The sequence below is a fragment of the Arctopsyche grandis genome, chromosome 12 (assembly GCF_051622035.1).
Source record: "Arctopsyche grandis isolate Sample6627 chromosome 12, ASM5162203v2, whole genome shotgun sequence".
Taxonomy (NCBI): Eukaryota; Metazoa; Arthropoda; class Insecta; order Trichoptera; family Hydropsychidae; genus Arctopsyche; species Arctopsyche grandis.
The window spans coordinates 3,101,581-3,117,608 of NC_135366.1; the positions used below are offsets into that span (position 1 = coordinate 3,101,581).

Here is a 16,028-nt window from a genome sequence, read left to right on the forward strand (position 1 = left end):
ACAACAACGCAAGTGAATTATAGCCACGACAAATAAAAACTAAAATAGTTCTCCCTGATTTTTAAGGTTGTAGGAATACAATACAGCTTGTACGAGCTTTCAGCAAAGCCAAAGCAACATCTATTCGCTCTAGATAAACAAACCTTGAGTTCAAGGGAACAACCGAAATACTTTGTCCAGCTTACCGATAAAGGCGATTCGGTTCGCTCCAGATAAACAAACCTCGAGTTCAAGGGAACAACCGAAATAGCATAAATCCTATTACCCCATAAAACACAAGGCACGCGACCACACAAAGGATACCCTTGAGCCTGGAAGAATCTTCGAGAACGAGATGACATCACCTCACCCATATCCAGACCACCGATAAAGGCGATTCGACTCGCTCCAGATGAATACCCATCAAGCAACCTTGTGGCACACCCACACAAAGGAAACCCTTGAACCCGGAGGAATCCCCCAGAACAAGATGACATCACCATGCCCATATATATAAACCAGCGGTAATTGGACTATTCGTCACATTGGGTTGGTCACAAAGACAATTTTTGCCATGAAAATCGCGAATACACAATATTTGGCACTCAAATTCTCGTTACTATGATAGTTATCGTTAGTATGATGGACTTTTCAGTTTGTGACCAGTAATCACCGAACCTAAACCAGTACGGCGGCCACAGACAGCAGTTCAGTCAGGCTTTCCCCTGAAGCAGGCAACTAGCCCACTTCCCCGTGAATTTTCTGTACTGACAATAAACTTGTATACTGACGAAAACAAATTTCCTCTGTTATCTACAACGAGTTTCCATAGGCCGGGTTACGGTCACAACATAACCTCCTGTCCTATAAGGTAAACGAATTATTGCGCAAATTGCGATCACGCGCACGATAATCGTTGCCACAAAAATCGCGAATACGGAATATCTGGCACTCGAGTTCTCGTTAGTACAGTATTTCACCTGGGATGCGATTGATGGAGTTTTTTGGTACCAGATGTTCCGTGATCGAGATTTTATTGACGTGCGCGAGATCGCTTTTTGTGGAATAATCACCGAACCGATTTTTAGCTGCATTGGGGTGATTATATTTGTCGTATGGCAACACTGAAGAAGGTTGAAACAGCTGACATTTAGTGATGGTGATGTCTAATTGAACAGAGTCGTCTCCAATAAATCTGATGCAGCCGCAGCCATGGAGGTGGTGCTGACGAGCCTGGATGCGCTGCTTCGTGAGAACCTCATCTCTCTCTCTCTCTACCTCTCGTCTCCATTCTCTCGACCTCCTACTCGCTAGTTCCATGTCGAGTTTACACACCTTGTATATGTTGACCGGTGTTATGTCGCCATGGGCTGTTTCGTTCATTTACCAGGCCATTATTATTACACTGTCAAAAAGAATATTACTCGCCTAATGACCAATGCTCACCTTTTTCAATTTGAACATGCAGAATCTTCCAACTGTGCAATTAGTTGTGAAAAGCCATTCAATATTTTTTCTTAAATTAGCATTTGATTGGCTTATTATGAACTGACAAATGTTTTTTTTATAGTTTAACTTTTCCAGCATAAATCATATCTCAATAATAATCGCAACAAGGAAATTTCAATTGAATATAACATTTCGAGTAATTCTTTAAGGATTGCTATATTTTTAAAAGTATTTATTTTCATATACTTTTAAATACACTCGTTACTATCTAGATTTCTCTGAACATATTTCTTTTATTACCAACAAAGCATTTAAATCTCTTGGATTCCTACTCCGCTCAACAAAACCCTTTAATGATCCTTGTGTACTTAAATTACTTTATTTTTCCTTTGTAAGGTCTCACCTTGAATTTGCCTCAATTATCTGGTCACCTTTTTATTTATCCCATATTAATTGTATTGAGAAAGTTCAACTTAAATTTATTAAATCCTTACGCTACCTTTTTCCTACCTATACCCATTCTACTGTTTCCGACATTTTAAAAATCCTTTCTTTTAACAATCTTTCTGTCAGGCGACGACATACTGATGCTATATTCTTCTTTAAGCTCATAAATGGTTTCCTTGATTGTTCTGATTTACTGAATAAGGTTAATTTCAGAATCCCAGTTCGGTACTCTAGACGCGTTGCACTCTTTTCACTTGATCCTTTCAATACTAATTCCCAAAAATATTCTTATCTGCAGCGCGTTTATCGTATGTTTAACGGAGAGCTGAATGAGGTTGATCTATTTGGTATTTCCCTACATCAATTCAGGTCTAACATCAAGAGAATCCTGACCGATTGATTCATTTCTTCTCCTATTCTATTTTTCCAATATTTCCAATATTTTTATACATTAGTTTAGTTATGTAATGTGCTATTTAATCATATTATAGCTTTCATTCTTTTCCTTTTCATTTGTTTATTTTGTATTTACCTTCTTCATTTGTTTTATATTTGTAAATTTCAATTTCTTCTTATATTCTATTTTATAACCTTTTCCAAATATTTTAATATTATAGTTTAATTATGCAATGTTCTACATATTTTGTCATGCCTTTATTCTTTACTTTTTAATTTGTTTTCCTTATATTTATCTTTTTCATTTTTATAAAAATATATTATTGGACTCGGATGTTACATATATTATTTATTTACTATTTGTTTTTTTATACATATCTATGTACATCCTGTCTGTTGATTTTTCAATTAATAAAATAAATAGTCGTCCCTGATATAACTTGTTATAGGATAGATAATTTTGTTTTGCAATATATTTGTTATAATGTTACCAGATATATTAAAATAACTTCTAATCGGAGATTTGCAGAAGAATAGGAATGACGAAAATGTTGATGATCTGCCGATGACAAAGATATGGAAAAACCGTTCTATTATACGTATATTGAAAAAAAAACAAAAATCCTTTCGGTGCGATCTCTGGTGATCCGTAAGAGTCGAGACATGGACGTTAAAAAAAAGAGAGAAAGAGACATATTAGATGCCCTTGAAATGTGCTGCTGGAGGCAGATGCTGCACGTTCCAAGACCTACGAACTTCTCCATCCTTGAAAAGCTGGCAGTTAAAGAGAGACTCTCCACGGCATGTATATGTTGAAAAAGGATTCTTTCCTACTTTGGTCATATTTCCAGGAATAATGTGGTCTAGAGTAGCTGATAGTCACCGGAACAGTAGAGGAAGACCCATAAGATGGTCAAATCAAATTAAAGAACTGACGGGATCATCCCTAAATGCTGCTTTCAACTTGGTACAAGACCAGGAGAAGTGGAGACGGATCGTACACCAGATTTTAGATGATGGAAATGACCACAACGCTAAGCATTGAGCAAATGAGAAAGATAAAGAAGATAATAACTACCAGATATGATACAAATACGATTATGCTGTATAGTTAACAAGACTCATTGTAGAGAAACGTGTTGTATGGATAATGCCACAAATATTTAAGAAAACATGATGAATGGAATACCATTTTTCAAATATTTTGTATTAAAAATAAAATTATAATTTTAATACACCACTAATTCAGGCATGGAATCAAACCTTTGATTAAAAATCTATCTCTACCGATTTCTCTTAAAATTATTCGAAGTAAACTTTGTTTATAATCATAAATGTCTAAAAATCTTCTCCTTTCCAGTTGCTTTACTTATGTCTGAAGGTTTTGACTTTCCTGTATTCTAATTTCCATAATGCAGTCCATCATGGTCCTGCGGCCTTCTTGACACCCCACAGTGACTCAACTACAGTTTTTCCAGTGGAAGTCGTGACCTGGTCACTCCATATTGTTCGGAATCATCCTCTTCGTCCTGGTCTGCCCTACAACGTGCCCCAAAAACTTAAGGATACCAAGACAAGTGGATGGTAGCCTATCGTCAACCCTCAGCTCTTGCAGGAAGGAGGCATTGGTTCTTCTCGCTATCTAGAGGATTCAAAGCATCGTCTCCAACATCACATCTCTGGCTTTCTCGAGCTTGTACTTCAAATAAAAATGCGGGGAAGACCAAAACTTGGACCAGACGCATTTTCTTTGATGCTCCGGTCTTTCCAAATTTGCTCAGTTTCAAAATTGAGCTTATCGCTTTTCAGTTTCACACCCTCCATCATCTGATAGTGTTGATCCGAGATAAATTAACTCGTGTACAACTTCAAGATCAGATAGAGCATATATCCACATGAGTTGACCATGCTGATCCACTATCATAATCTTTGTTTTCACTCTGTTCATTTCGAGTCCAAGTATTCTGCTTTCGTGTTGCAGACGGCGGAGTAAATCCTCGCTTTCCCCATAACTCCTTAATGCATACCATGGTGGACTTGAAGTTACATAGATATCATTGAATTTCAGATAAAGCGACCAGTGCAAATTTGGAACGCCCCGATCCCGCTGCTTTGGAAGCCTTCTGCGCAATCCTAGCCGACTCCCCAAATGGAGCTTACATCGCGACCAGAGTCATCGCTTCCAGGATAAGATCGCCCCATCCAACGGAGGCTCTGCTCGCACTCGAAGTCCTCGATGCTTGCATGAAGCGATGCGACTCTGCATTCCATGCCGAGGTCGACAAGTTTCGATTCTTAAATGAGATGATCAAACTTGTATCGCCCAAATATTATGGAAACAAAACAGCACCAGCCGTCAGACAGAAGGTTTGTATATGTTACAGTCAAAGTGTAATTTCAGTTGTAATATATTCCAACTGGCGTTTTAGGTCATTCATATTCAAATACAATTCAACTGGTAAATTATATCTCTACAAAGGCAAATACACTTTCAACAATGTGCTCCAGTTGTAATATAACAGTTGAGTTTTGACAGCTGTGATGTTTTTACGAATGCTTTAGAATTCAATAATGCGTTAATATTTTCTGGGTATTACGAATAAAGGTATTACGATAACTCTAAGAATGTGTTCAAAGCAAAAATGTGACTTTCCAACTCAATTTACTAGTCGAGTGACTTTTTCACGAAAACCTTGCCTCTCCAAGTAACCTGGTACCAACTTATAGTTGAACTGTATTTTCAGTTGTAATATATTTTGACTAGTTCAAATGTAAATCTCCATATGAATTCACTTACGTGGGTTAGACGGAATATATTTCAAAATATATTACAATTTGCCATGTGCTAATTCGTCTATTTGGTTCGGTAAGAAGTTTTCGATTTCCCATATTGATATACCCGGGATCTGGCCGGCATTATCGTCGAAGAATTCCGAATAGTCCAAAGGTGGCTTCTCCAAAGTCTCGTCCCATCTTTTCGGTCTGTAAAATCATTAGTATATTTTTAAGTTATGCAACTTTTGTATATGTTACAGCCAAAGTGTCTGTAATATATTCCAATTTGCGTTTGAGGTAATTCATATTCGAATACAATCCAACTAGTAAATTATATCTCTACAAGCGCAAGTACACTTTCAACATTGTGCGCCAGTTGTAATATAACAGTTGAGTTCCGACATCTCTGGTGTTTTTACAAATGCTTTAGAATTCAATAATGCGTAAATATTTGCTAGGTATTACGAATAAAGGTAATAAGTACTGTATTAGGATAGTTCTAAGAATGTGTTCAAAACAAAAATGTGACTTTCCAACTAAATTTACTAGTCGAGTGACTTTTACTAACCTCTCCATCTAACCTGGTACAAATTACAGTTGAACTGTATATTCAGTTGTAATATATTTTGACCAGTTGGTATGTCATTCGGCATATGAATCAACTTACGTGGGTTAGACGGAATATATTCCAACTAGTCAAAATATATTACAACTGAAAATACACTTCAACTATAACTGTAGTTATTACCAGCTTAGATTTAATATATTCTAAGTTGTAAAAGTATACATTACACCTGGAAGATACACTTCAACCGTAACATATATATTCCATAAGCAATTGTCAATTAATTTAAACCACTTGATCTAATTAATCCAGTCGACTTTTGTAGGTGCTGTCGTTGATGCACAGCTGGACCGTTGATTACCCGCGCGAGATAAAAATCAAGGACGCTTACGAGATGCTCAAGAAACAGGGTGTCGTTAAAGAAACGCCTCCGATTCCTCCACCTGAAGATTCGCCAGCAACGGTTCCAAAGACTCGCACCAAAGAGAGTATCTTCGAAGACGAGGAGCGATCCAAGATGCTGCAGAAGCTGTTGCAGAGTAAAAATCCGGACGATTTGCAGGCAGCGAATCGTCTAATCAAAACTATGGTCCGAGAGGTTGGTTTATAAGCAAATCTTCTCCGATGTATGGTTTGAATTTCGTTATGTGTAAGCGTGGTTTCTGTTTACAGGGTGAGCGAAAGATCGAGGCTGTGACCCGTCAAGTTACCGAGTTGCAAACGGTGCATAATAATGTTCGGCTGTTGGACGAGATGTTGGAACAGTATCGTCCGAGTGTGAGCTCACCTGAGGATTTGGAGTTGATCAAAGAATTGCATTCCGAGTGTACTAGGCTTCGGCCTACTGTGTTTAAAATTGCCGCTGAGATACAGCAGAATGAAGATATGTTGAGTATGTCGAAAAATTTTTATATTAAAAATCAACAGATGTATCAAGCTTTTGCCAAAGACATAATTAACCATTGATAATAAGGAAAAATGGTTTTTTAAAAACTAATCTTTATACATACTAGGGATTGCATTACTAGAAATTATTTTATCGCAAATTAATTATGTACATATATACAGGCATAATATTGCATTAATATCAATGCAAATGGCTTATTGTGTAATTAAGCCATAGTAATTTTGAACAGGGTGAATAGGAGGTATGTAAACTCATCATATTTCTCTGTTGATATATATATCTTGAAGTTTCGTACAATGTTAACATAGTAATAGTAACTCGGTGCCACTTTAGTATGCGGTCTACCTTCACATATCTACTTTAGTATGCGATCTACCTTATCGTTTTTACTTTAATATGCGGTCTCAATGCCTCAGTTCTCGCGTGTGACAGTGAGACTGAATAATACCGACGCTAACAACCCAATTCTAAAATGAATAGGGCCAACCCTAACTTAACCTAACCTAATCTGACCCTTAAATAAATAGGTGTTGGCTGCTAAGATATGTTTTTTTTTTTTGTAAAAATATTGATGAAATAAAACTTAAAACATATCTTAGCAGCCAACACCTATTTATTTAAGGGTCAGGTTTGGTTAGGTTAGGTTAAGGTTGGCCCTTTTCATTCAAGATTAGGTTGTTAGGGTCGGTATTTTCTTCGCTGCTGACGATATTTTGATAGAAATGCTTCGACAACGTTATGGGGCGGCAGGAAAAAACAAAAATTATAATAAACAGGTCTTTGCTACGGTAAAAATAAAAATAAATAGTCGACTGCCATTCAAAGATAGATCACATGCTAAGGTAGACCGCATACTAAAGTAGCACCAGTAACTCATTGCAATAAGTCGAAGCGAGTAGCGAGCCTTCTGCCAGTTAGACAGTTCAATGCATTCGTAAGATTGGCCACACTGACGCATGCTTGAGAGTGGCAACACAGACCAACTAAGTCGTAATAAATGCTATCAGACTTTATGAATCTATGGTTCGGTGATTACTAGTCAAATGTGAACAGGTCACAGGACAACCGGTCGCTCTAGATCGGTCACACGTGATCACCCGTCACACTAAAACTGGTCACGAGAAAACTGGTCACACCCGAAAATTGGTCACGAAAAAACTAGTCACACCCAAAAATTAAAAATTGGTCGAATTTTCGGGTGTGACCAGTTTTCTCGTGACCAGTTTTAGGGTGTGACCATTTTTCTCGTGACCAGTTTTAGTGTGACGGGTGATCACGTGTGATCGATCAAGAGCGACCGGTTGTCCTGTGACTGGTTCACATATGACTAGTAGTCCGTTTACCGAATCTATATGAAATTTATTTTTAATTATTTACGGTTCAACCGGTAATAAGAGGAATTACTTACCGTTTACCGGTAAATGAAATTTGACGTTAAATTGCAATCCTTAATACGTGCATACATACAAGATTTTAGTAAAATTCTTAATTTTGAGTTTTGTATTATATGAATTTGTTTTTTCCAAATATTACATTGATATATATGTGTGTATTTATATATGTAGTTTTGCCTAATCTAGTCAATCCACAGAAAAATTGTAATAAATTCTAGTTAGAAAGAGTAAAGTTCACACTTGACATTGTATGATTATTTGTTGTATGCATTATTCATTGAAAACTAGGCATTTTATTATAATAATAATGTTTCAGATGAGGTTCTAGAAGTGAGTGACGATCTGAGCAAAGTATTAGATAAGTACACGTTTACAATTCTGCACGGGAAAGCCTTGGAGAGGACGAGTAAACAAAAAAAACCGGCTGTGATAAACGGCGACGGCGACTCGTTGTTGGATCTGGCGACGCCGTCTAATTCGGCTGTGAACAACGGCGATCAGGAAATAAATAAAAAGTCAAATCTCGAGGAGTTAGGTGATATTTTTTCTACTGTAGATAATTCTAAGAAATTGTGTAACGCGCTAGAAGTCAATTCCGTACCTACTTTGCAGCCTATTAGCTTAATTACTTCAGGTAAATAATACATTATAAAGGTGTGTGTATTATTATAATCGTTGTTCTAATTATAATTTTATTCTTGCAGATAAAGATAATGGAACTAATGCTAAAATAAACACACAGAGTGTTAATAAAGGCATGGAGGAATTGAACGCATTGGGTGAAGGACTTTTAAAATCGTCTCTACCGCCGAGTTGCAAACCAGTATTAAATTTTAATAAGTAATATGATTTTTAAATTAATTATTTATTCATATATTGTACCCTTAGAGCGAAAAGATGGCACGTTCGTTTAAATTCTTCAAGGAAAATAATTAAAACTGGAAATCATATTGAGAGTAGTTTTTATATCTTGAATTATTTTCAGATATAATTACATTGTGATTTGTATTTGTTTTATTTTAAATTTCTATGAGTCATCAGCGCTGAATAGACCTGTTTTTAAATTTTGAGCTGAGCACTTGTGCACAAAAAAAAACAATAATTAATTAAAAATGTTTTATGATAAAAAAAAATCATTTAAATAAATGAATATATCATCTATATATTTTAGAGATAAGCAGATGGAATCAAAAATTGTCAAATTCACCTTTTTATGAAATTTAACTAATTCCGTAGGTCTACTTTAAATTTCTAACTGTATGGATCCTATCTAAACTATTCTTAACTGTATGGATTACATTACAATTTCATTGTTAATATGATTACAACTTCAATTTTATCATTAAAGCAATCTTAGTATTAATAAACTATTCTAAACTGTAAGGTTCCCGGCATAAATGAGTATACATATTTCCAGTAGCAACTCATTACCTCAAATTTCAAATTAAACTTTTTCAATAAATTATGTAATACGGCAGCTCTCGTTCCGTAGATGCATATATACAATTTTAAGATTCAAACATTTTTTGCAACTGGACTTGATGACTATGATTTATAGAAATACTACATATTGAGATTTTAAAGTGCCTTTAAAGTCACTTAGATGCGATATTACTCAACAATGCAAATAATTATAAAAAATAATTAAATTAATTTGTAGCACAGACTTTAAATTTCTGTTTTATGTATTGTATTTTATAAGTGCATGTTCCGTTTAATTTTGCATAATATTGAAAAAACGATAATTAGTGGATGAAATGACATTCAAAATACATTTTTGCATTCGTGAACATGTCGCCTTAGTGTTTATGTTATACATACAATATTATTCAACTTTTATTTACTTATTTCAGTCAAAGATCCGACAAAGTGCCTATGAATTTGATGGGAAAATCTCAACCGTCACAAGAAAGTGACGCTAGCGTATATGCCGTGCAGAAAAATCCCACCGACTTATTAGATCTCGATTTTCTCATAAGCAAAACGCTACACACGGAGAAAAAATTGGCACCTCAGAACCTATCATCGGACGATATCATGGTCGACATATCTTCCGACGACACTCTAATAGACCCCAAAGGAAAGTCCAACGGCGACGATTTAGACATGTCCTTACTGGATTGTTTGAAGAGCCTCAACGTGAATGAAGAGCCGAGTTCTTCCAAGAAGCAAACTCCGAACGAAGCCGCACCCAAACCGGCCGACCCACCGGTACCTAAGCCGCCTGAAAGCACGGAAGTTCAGAGCAGAGTGAGCGAAGTCAAGTCGCTAAACGATATTAATATAGGATTAGAATCGATCAAAGCGAGCGACGTATCTCCGCTGGTAGCTTTCGAGGAATCGGACGGCATCACTGTCGTGTTGCACTTTGCAAGGAACAAGCCCAGACCTGATGTATTTGTCATCGTTGTGTCGAGCACTAGTCGGAATCCCCATCCTATTGTAGAGTATAAATTTCATGCAGTCGTTCCAAAGGTAATATATTATTATATCAATTGAGCAAGTTCAAACTTTCATATATACAATATAAATATGTTGTTTATGCGATGTAATAATTTGAGTAGGGCTGCAAGATACGTCAGCTGCCGCAATCCGGAGACAATTTCCCAGCATTTACACCGTTCTTGCCGCCGGCCGCAGTGACGCAGATCCTCCTGATAGCGCATCCTATCGTCGAAAATCCACTTCCAGTATTTTTAAAGTTTGTCGTGTCGTACGTCTGCCAAGAAGACAGCATCTCCGAAATGGGGGAAATTAATGAATTACCGTTGAACGATATTTAAGCGGAACGACAGCGTCCCGAGTCACAAATGATATGTTGCAAATGTAAAAATGTTAACTGAATCAACATTCCAATACTTACGCGTATAGCTGTATAATTAAATGACAAAAAAAAAATCAATTTATTTACCACTATTGAGCGATAAATTTGTGCACGCAAAAAGTAGTATATAAATCTGCACACAATTTATCGGCGAAATGAAAAGAATATTTTTTTATTTAATTTTAATGTGTTTTAAACGAGTCATTTATTTATTATAGATTTAATAATATAAGAAAAAAATTGATTTTATGCAATATAAAATATATAAAATTAATCAAATCAAATTAAATTCATATTATTTTATATTTCTTACTGCTTATTAAATATATTTATTTACAAAATGTTGATAATTCATTACGTGAAAAAAGATTAACAGTCACAAGATTCTATTATATATAATACATATATTTATTTACTAATATATATTTTTTTTTTTTTGTATTACTATTTAGTTGTATGTTTTCATTAAATGGAAATTGATTCTTTTTTTTATATATTGTTCAACTGCAATTTTGGCCAGCTTGAAGTGTGGAAGCTAATTGATTTTATTCCTAATGCATTTTATAATTTTTTTAATTGTGCCAAATTTGCAGTCAATGGGCAATTTATACATATATGTATGTAAAATGAAATAGAATTTTGACAAAATTTGTAAATACAAATTAATTGAAAATTATACAAAAAAAAAAATACAAACAAAGCTTAAGACTCCGCCTTTATAAAAAATGATATTTAAGCTAGACTAAAAAATTTGGTATGTAATTTACTGTACTATGATTTGATCTCTTATTATTATACATTACTATCGATACCCAAAAAAAAAAAAAAAAATCAAAAATTGTACTTATAAACAAAAATTATAAAATACAAATAATGCATAAATGAACTCTGTAATATCATTTATTTTAACCCTAAGACTATCAAATTTGCTGCCTTATATAATTTCGTCTCGGAAGACGAGGGCTGTTATGGCTTTTTGATGACCGGAATAAACCCGTTCGATCGAACCACTGTTCACATTCCAAAGACGAGCATTTCCATCAGATGACCCTGTTATAATGAATTCAAAATTAAAATCGACATCAAAGTATATATACAATTGCATATAACAGTTAAAAAATCCACCTGTGAAGACGTATTGTGAATCGGCACTGAAAGCAGCATCCCATACCCACCTCTGATTAGCATGAGTCAATTCTTTAACCAGACTAAAGTCTTTCATGCTCCAAACTCGCGCCGTTCCATCACCAGAAGTCGTCACTAATAAACTGAAAGAATCCAAACAACAACAGGATTAATAACTTACTACAACCATATATACTTAATGTGAAGAATATATTAAAAACCTCGAGTCTGGACTGAATTGACAACGTAGAGCGTATTTCGGATGAACGCTGAATTTATGTTTAGGATTCAACTTTGTTGGCTTCTCGTCGATGCCTTCAGTCAGCGACCAAATGTAACATGAGCCGCGATTGTTCACAGCAGCCATCAGACATCCTGCCGCATCTATGGATATATCTTGTATGGAGAAATCTGAATCCAGAACCTAGTTTTTCATTGTAAATTTGTTTTAGAATTAAATACATATACGTTTAGTTTGAAATGGGACCAGTTAATACCAATTGTTCGTTTTGATCCGTTCTGAGATCCCACAGATGGATGATGCCACTCTGGTCTCCGATAATGATTTCGGTTTGATTTGGGTGCAAACATACTGCGTTGACCGGTGCTTGGACTTGGAATATTCTTTGACATGATCTGGATCTGAAATTGAAATTAATAATCAAGTAAAAAGATACAAAATTCATATTTTTATTTTATTTAATGAAAAATCGACAGACAAGATGTAGAAATGCATAAAAAAAAATAATATATATAACATCGCATTTTGAGATATGTAGATGTAATAAATGTGAATATTTTCAAAACATAGTTAAGTTAACTAATTTTTTAGATTATTATCACTTATTAATTAATATTTGATAATGATTTCAGCTATAAAATAAAATATTATTTTATTCTAAAATATGCCTGAAAGGATAACTGCAATATAAATATGTAGATACGAATAAATGCGAAAAACATTTATAAAAGTATGTATGTAAATATGCATAATTTTTTTCTATATATTTACATATATATAAAGTTTTACTTATTATTCTATATATGTAGCTCCATATCAATTTTTTAACATAAAAACAAATTTATGCACACAATAAAATATTTCTTAAACCAAATCGAAAAAACAAATGAATCCAGTTATTGAAGCAATATAGTATATTTGAATATTCTTAAATAGAATCTGATATAATTCCATGGTATTGAATCATATTATTAGCTCCTTACTAGTCAAGTAGATTTACCTGAAATCCCATATTCTTGCTGTCGAGTCTTCACTTCCAGTATACATCCATTTACCATCTTCCTAGAATCATATATTTATATGTTAAATCAATTACAAAAGCAAATAAACTGATTTGTTTTGGATGGCTTACTTGAAATCCTGCTTTCGATATGTTCTTCGTTATTCCGTTATAACTATATAAGGGATCGGGATTAGAGCTGACTAGATCGTACATTTTCACGTGTTGAAATCCGCAAGCAGCGATCATCTGCTTGTCTGGGGTGATTTCTAACGCGTTCACTTGCTGCACATCGAAACGATGAATTAAAAACTGAATGAAACACTACATATGTAGTTTGTCGTTTTCGATCGACTTACTGAGTCTGGATGTTGCATGGTTCTCAAACACACCCCGCTGTGAGCTTGCCATAGTTTGATAGTGTGATCGTAGCCGCCCGTTACAAAGATTACTTGTTCTCCAGCTGCTGCATTTGTAGAATCTGCCGTCATAATTAGTAATCTCCGTTTAAATCTGAAACGGACCCGGTGAAAATTTTTGTTTTATACTCATTTGAATGAGTAAATTTACAATACACTTACATGATTATGTATCACAATGTGGTCTGTTTTTTATGAAATACTTTAAAAACAAACCCAATTTGATTACAATACACGTATTAGAAAGGAGAAAAAAAATAAACGCTTACTATAAACGGAAAATATATTTTATGAAATGTTTATCAGATAAACTCTGCCATCTGTCATTAGGATAATCACAACATAACCTCAAAAAGAACGTCATCCACTAATGCCAACATTCTAATGGTTGTTTGAAATATTACTCAAAAGCATTTTAGAAATGTTTATAACACTTATCCGAAGTAATCTTATTTATTAATTAAACAGAAAAATCTTTTGTAGTTTTGGTTCTTAAAGCATTTAATTACATTTTTCAATATTTATTAAAAAAATTATTTAGCCAGGGCAATATATTCATAAACTGATTAGAAAGATTTATGCAAGGAATATATTGTATATTTTACAGAGCTTTGGAGTCTGACTCCATTTAAATCCGAGTCAAAGTCGTAAATTAGACTCCGATTCCTTTTTTTGTCAACTAAAGTCTCTTAATTTTATTGAAGTAAATCCGATTATAAATTAAAAATTTATAATTTCTTTATAAAAATCATAAATTTTCAATTACATTATAAATAAAGGTTAGGTGATTATTCTGGGAAAAGCGATCTCGCGGAAGTCACTGAAATCTCGATCACGGAATATCTGGCACCCAAAAACTCCCATCAATCGAAAACTACCAATGGCGGCTCGTCTATATGAGCTGCGGGGCTGCAGACTTCCCAGTATAATACATATGCATACTATTTTTGTCTGCATTTGATCACCGGTATGGTCAACGAGCTATTACATCCCGATTAATCTCTGCAGCCCCCCCTCTATGAATTCTCACGAGCCGCCACTGAAAACTACCCATGAGAAATACTGTACCAATGAGAACTTGTGTGCCAGATGTTCTATGATCAAGATTTTAATGATTTGCTCGAGATCGTTTTTTGCTGAATAATCCATTTACCATAAATAAAATTGTTGAATTTCACGTATTTTGATGTGCTATGGCCAAAACCAATTGTTTCCTCCGCCTCATACTATTTTCTTTCATTTTTACTCTCATTTTTTTATTCAATTGATTTGTTTGTGTATTAAATTCATACATACACACTATGAATGTAGTACTAGAATTTTATTTATACCTATTTCATTACCAATAATTCAATAAATAGGGTTAAATGTCAATTTTATTTTAATTCTTTTAAATTTTTATCCTACTGCCCTATTAATTTTACTGTAATTTTTAGAAGTTGAAAAGTGGAATTACACCGAACAATAGTTTCGGATATATAATTTATTTAATATTACAAATTTACGAGGTAATTTTGACGAGCATCTGGTACATGATATTCGGATTCAATCGGTAATTGGATTATTACGCACATTGCAATCGCGAATACCATTGATGTATAATACACTAGATCCACCCTCACGTCTTATACTGGTCTCCCTTTTGGCGCATGCACAGTTTCTCTTAGTAGGTAGGTAGGTACCGCTGCTTCGTAGGGAAAAAAACATTTTTTCCCAACTTCCCCGCTTGTTAAACCCCCCGCACCCCTCAGTTAGTGAAGACAAGATCTGCAACTAAAATCACACGCCAGGGCCCATCTATGTGTATTATACATCAATGGCGAATACAGAATATTCGGCACTCTAGGTCTCGTTAGTATGATTGACTTTTCGGCTACCAGATGTTCCGTTTTGGGCGAGCGTTTTGTGAGCAATCAGTCAGCTAATGATTCCGCTTCGCACCATCGACATAAAAAAAATATATTTTTATTGTTGGCAATATTTCGACGGAATTGAACGTAAAAAATATCGAGCGGCGTTCGTAAATCTTGTCGATGCGTGCACGCGTGTTTGACGTCCAGAGCCGTTACATAATGGCCAAAAGGCGGCGGCAAAATGGCGGCGACCGCTTCCGGCGGGCGACGACCGCTGCCATTTATGACGACATCCGACGAGTCGAGTTCTGCGCCACTCGAGTCAATGTCAATTTCATGATCCCCAACAGGGCGCGCGCTCACGTGCGCTTCGCAGACGGCCATTTTGAGCACGTTCAGCCACGAGGGCCGCCGCATCTAAAAATACGGGCCAGATTTGGACAAATCGTACGAAAGTAGGCTATCGGCCGTTGACCCCTCGGGGGTGGGAATTTCAGTCGGGCACGCATTTGCGTCTGAAAGTTGGAGTTTTGAGTGTCGCGCTCGCGCTCCACTTTAAAAAACAATCGGATCGATATTATGAGAACAAAGGATCGGGTAGAGCGCCTGCGCAGCGAAACTGGCGCCTTCGCACAACTCTAAGAAGGCGCCATT

General features: G+C 35.3%; 2 protein-coding genes across 4 annotated transcripts; one reads left to right on the forward strand and one right to left on the reverse strand.

The window, feature by feature from the left end:
• The first annotated feature begins 1,089 nt into the window (after positions 1–1,089).
• Gga (ADP-ribosylation factor-binding protein Gga) lies at positions 1,090–11,350 on the forward strand. Its single transcript, XM_077442541.1, has 8 exons — positions 1,090–1,228; positions 4,340–4,638; positions 5,937–6,209; positions 6,284–6,503; positions 8,229–8,546; positions 8,617–8,752; positions 9,766–10,387; positions 10,477–11,350. Exons 1-8 carry the CDS (start codon positions 1,192–1,194, stop codon positions 10,693–10,695), a joined length of 2,124 nt encoding a protein of 707 aa, XP_077298667.1. The 5' UTR covers positions 1,090–1,191; the 3' UTR covers positions 10,696–11,350.
• On the reverse strand, positions 10,921–13,908 carry Lst8 (MTOR associated protein, LST8). Of its 3 annotated transcripts, none has more exons than XM_077442568.1 (8): positions 13,791–13,908; positions 13,462–13,615; positions 13,235–13,387; positions 13,103–13,164; positions 12,359–12,503; positions 12,083–12,285; positions 11,862–12,004; positions 10,921–11,786 (listed from the first exon to the last, which is right to left on the reverse strand). In XM_077442568.1, the coding sequence occupies exons 2-8, from the start codon at positions 13,591–13,593 to the stop codon at positions 11,671–11,673; spliced, it is 954 nt and encodes a 317-aa protein (XP_077298694.1). In that variant the 5' UTR covers positions 13,594–13,615; positions 13,791–13,908; the 3' UTR covers positions 10,921–11,670. The 3 variants fall into 3 exon arrangements, with proteins under 3 accessions (XP_077298694.1, XP_077298695.1, XP_077298693.1); XM_077442569.1 differs by having other exon boundaries at positions 11,175–11,786; positions 13,684–13,876; XM_077442567.1 differs by having other exon boundaries at positions 11,482–12,004; positions 13,791–13,890.
• Between the last annotated feature and the right edge of the window lie 2,120 nt (positions 13,909–16,028).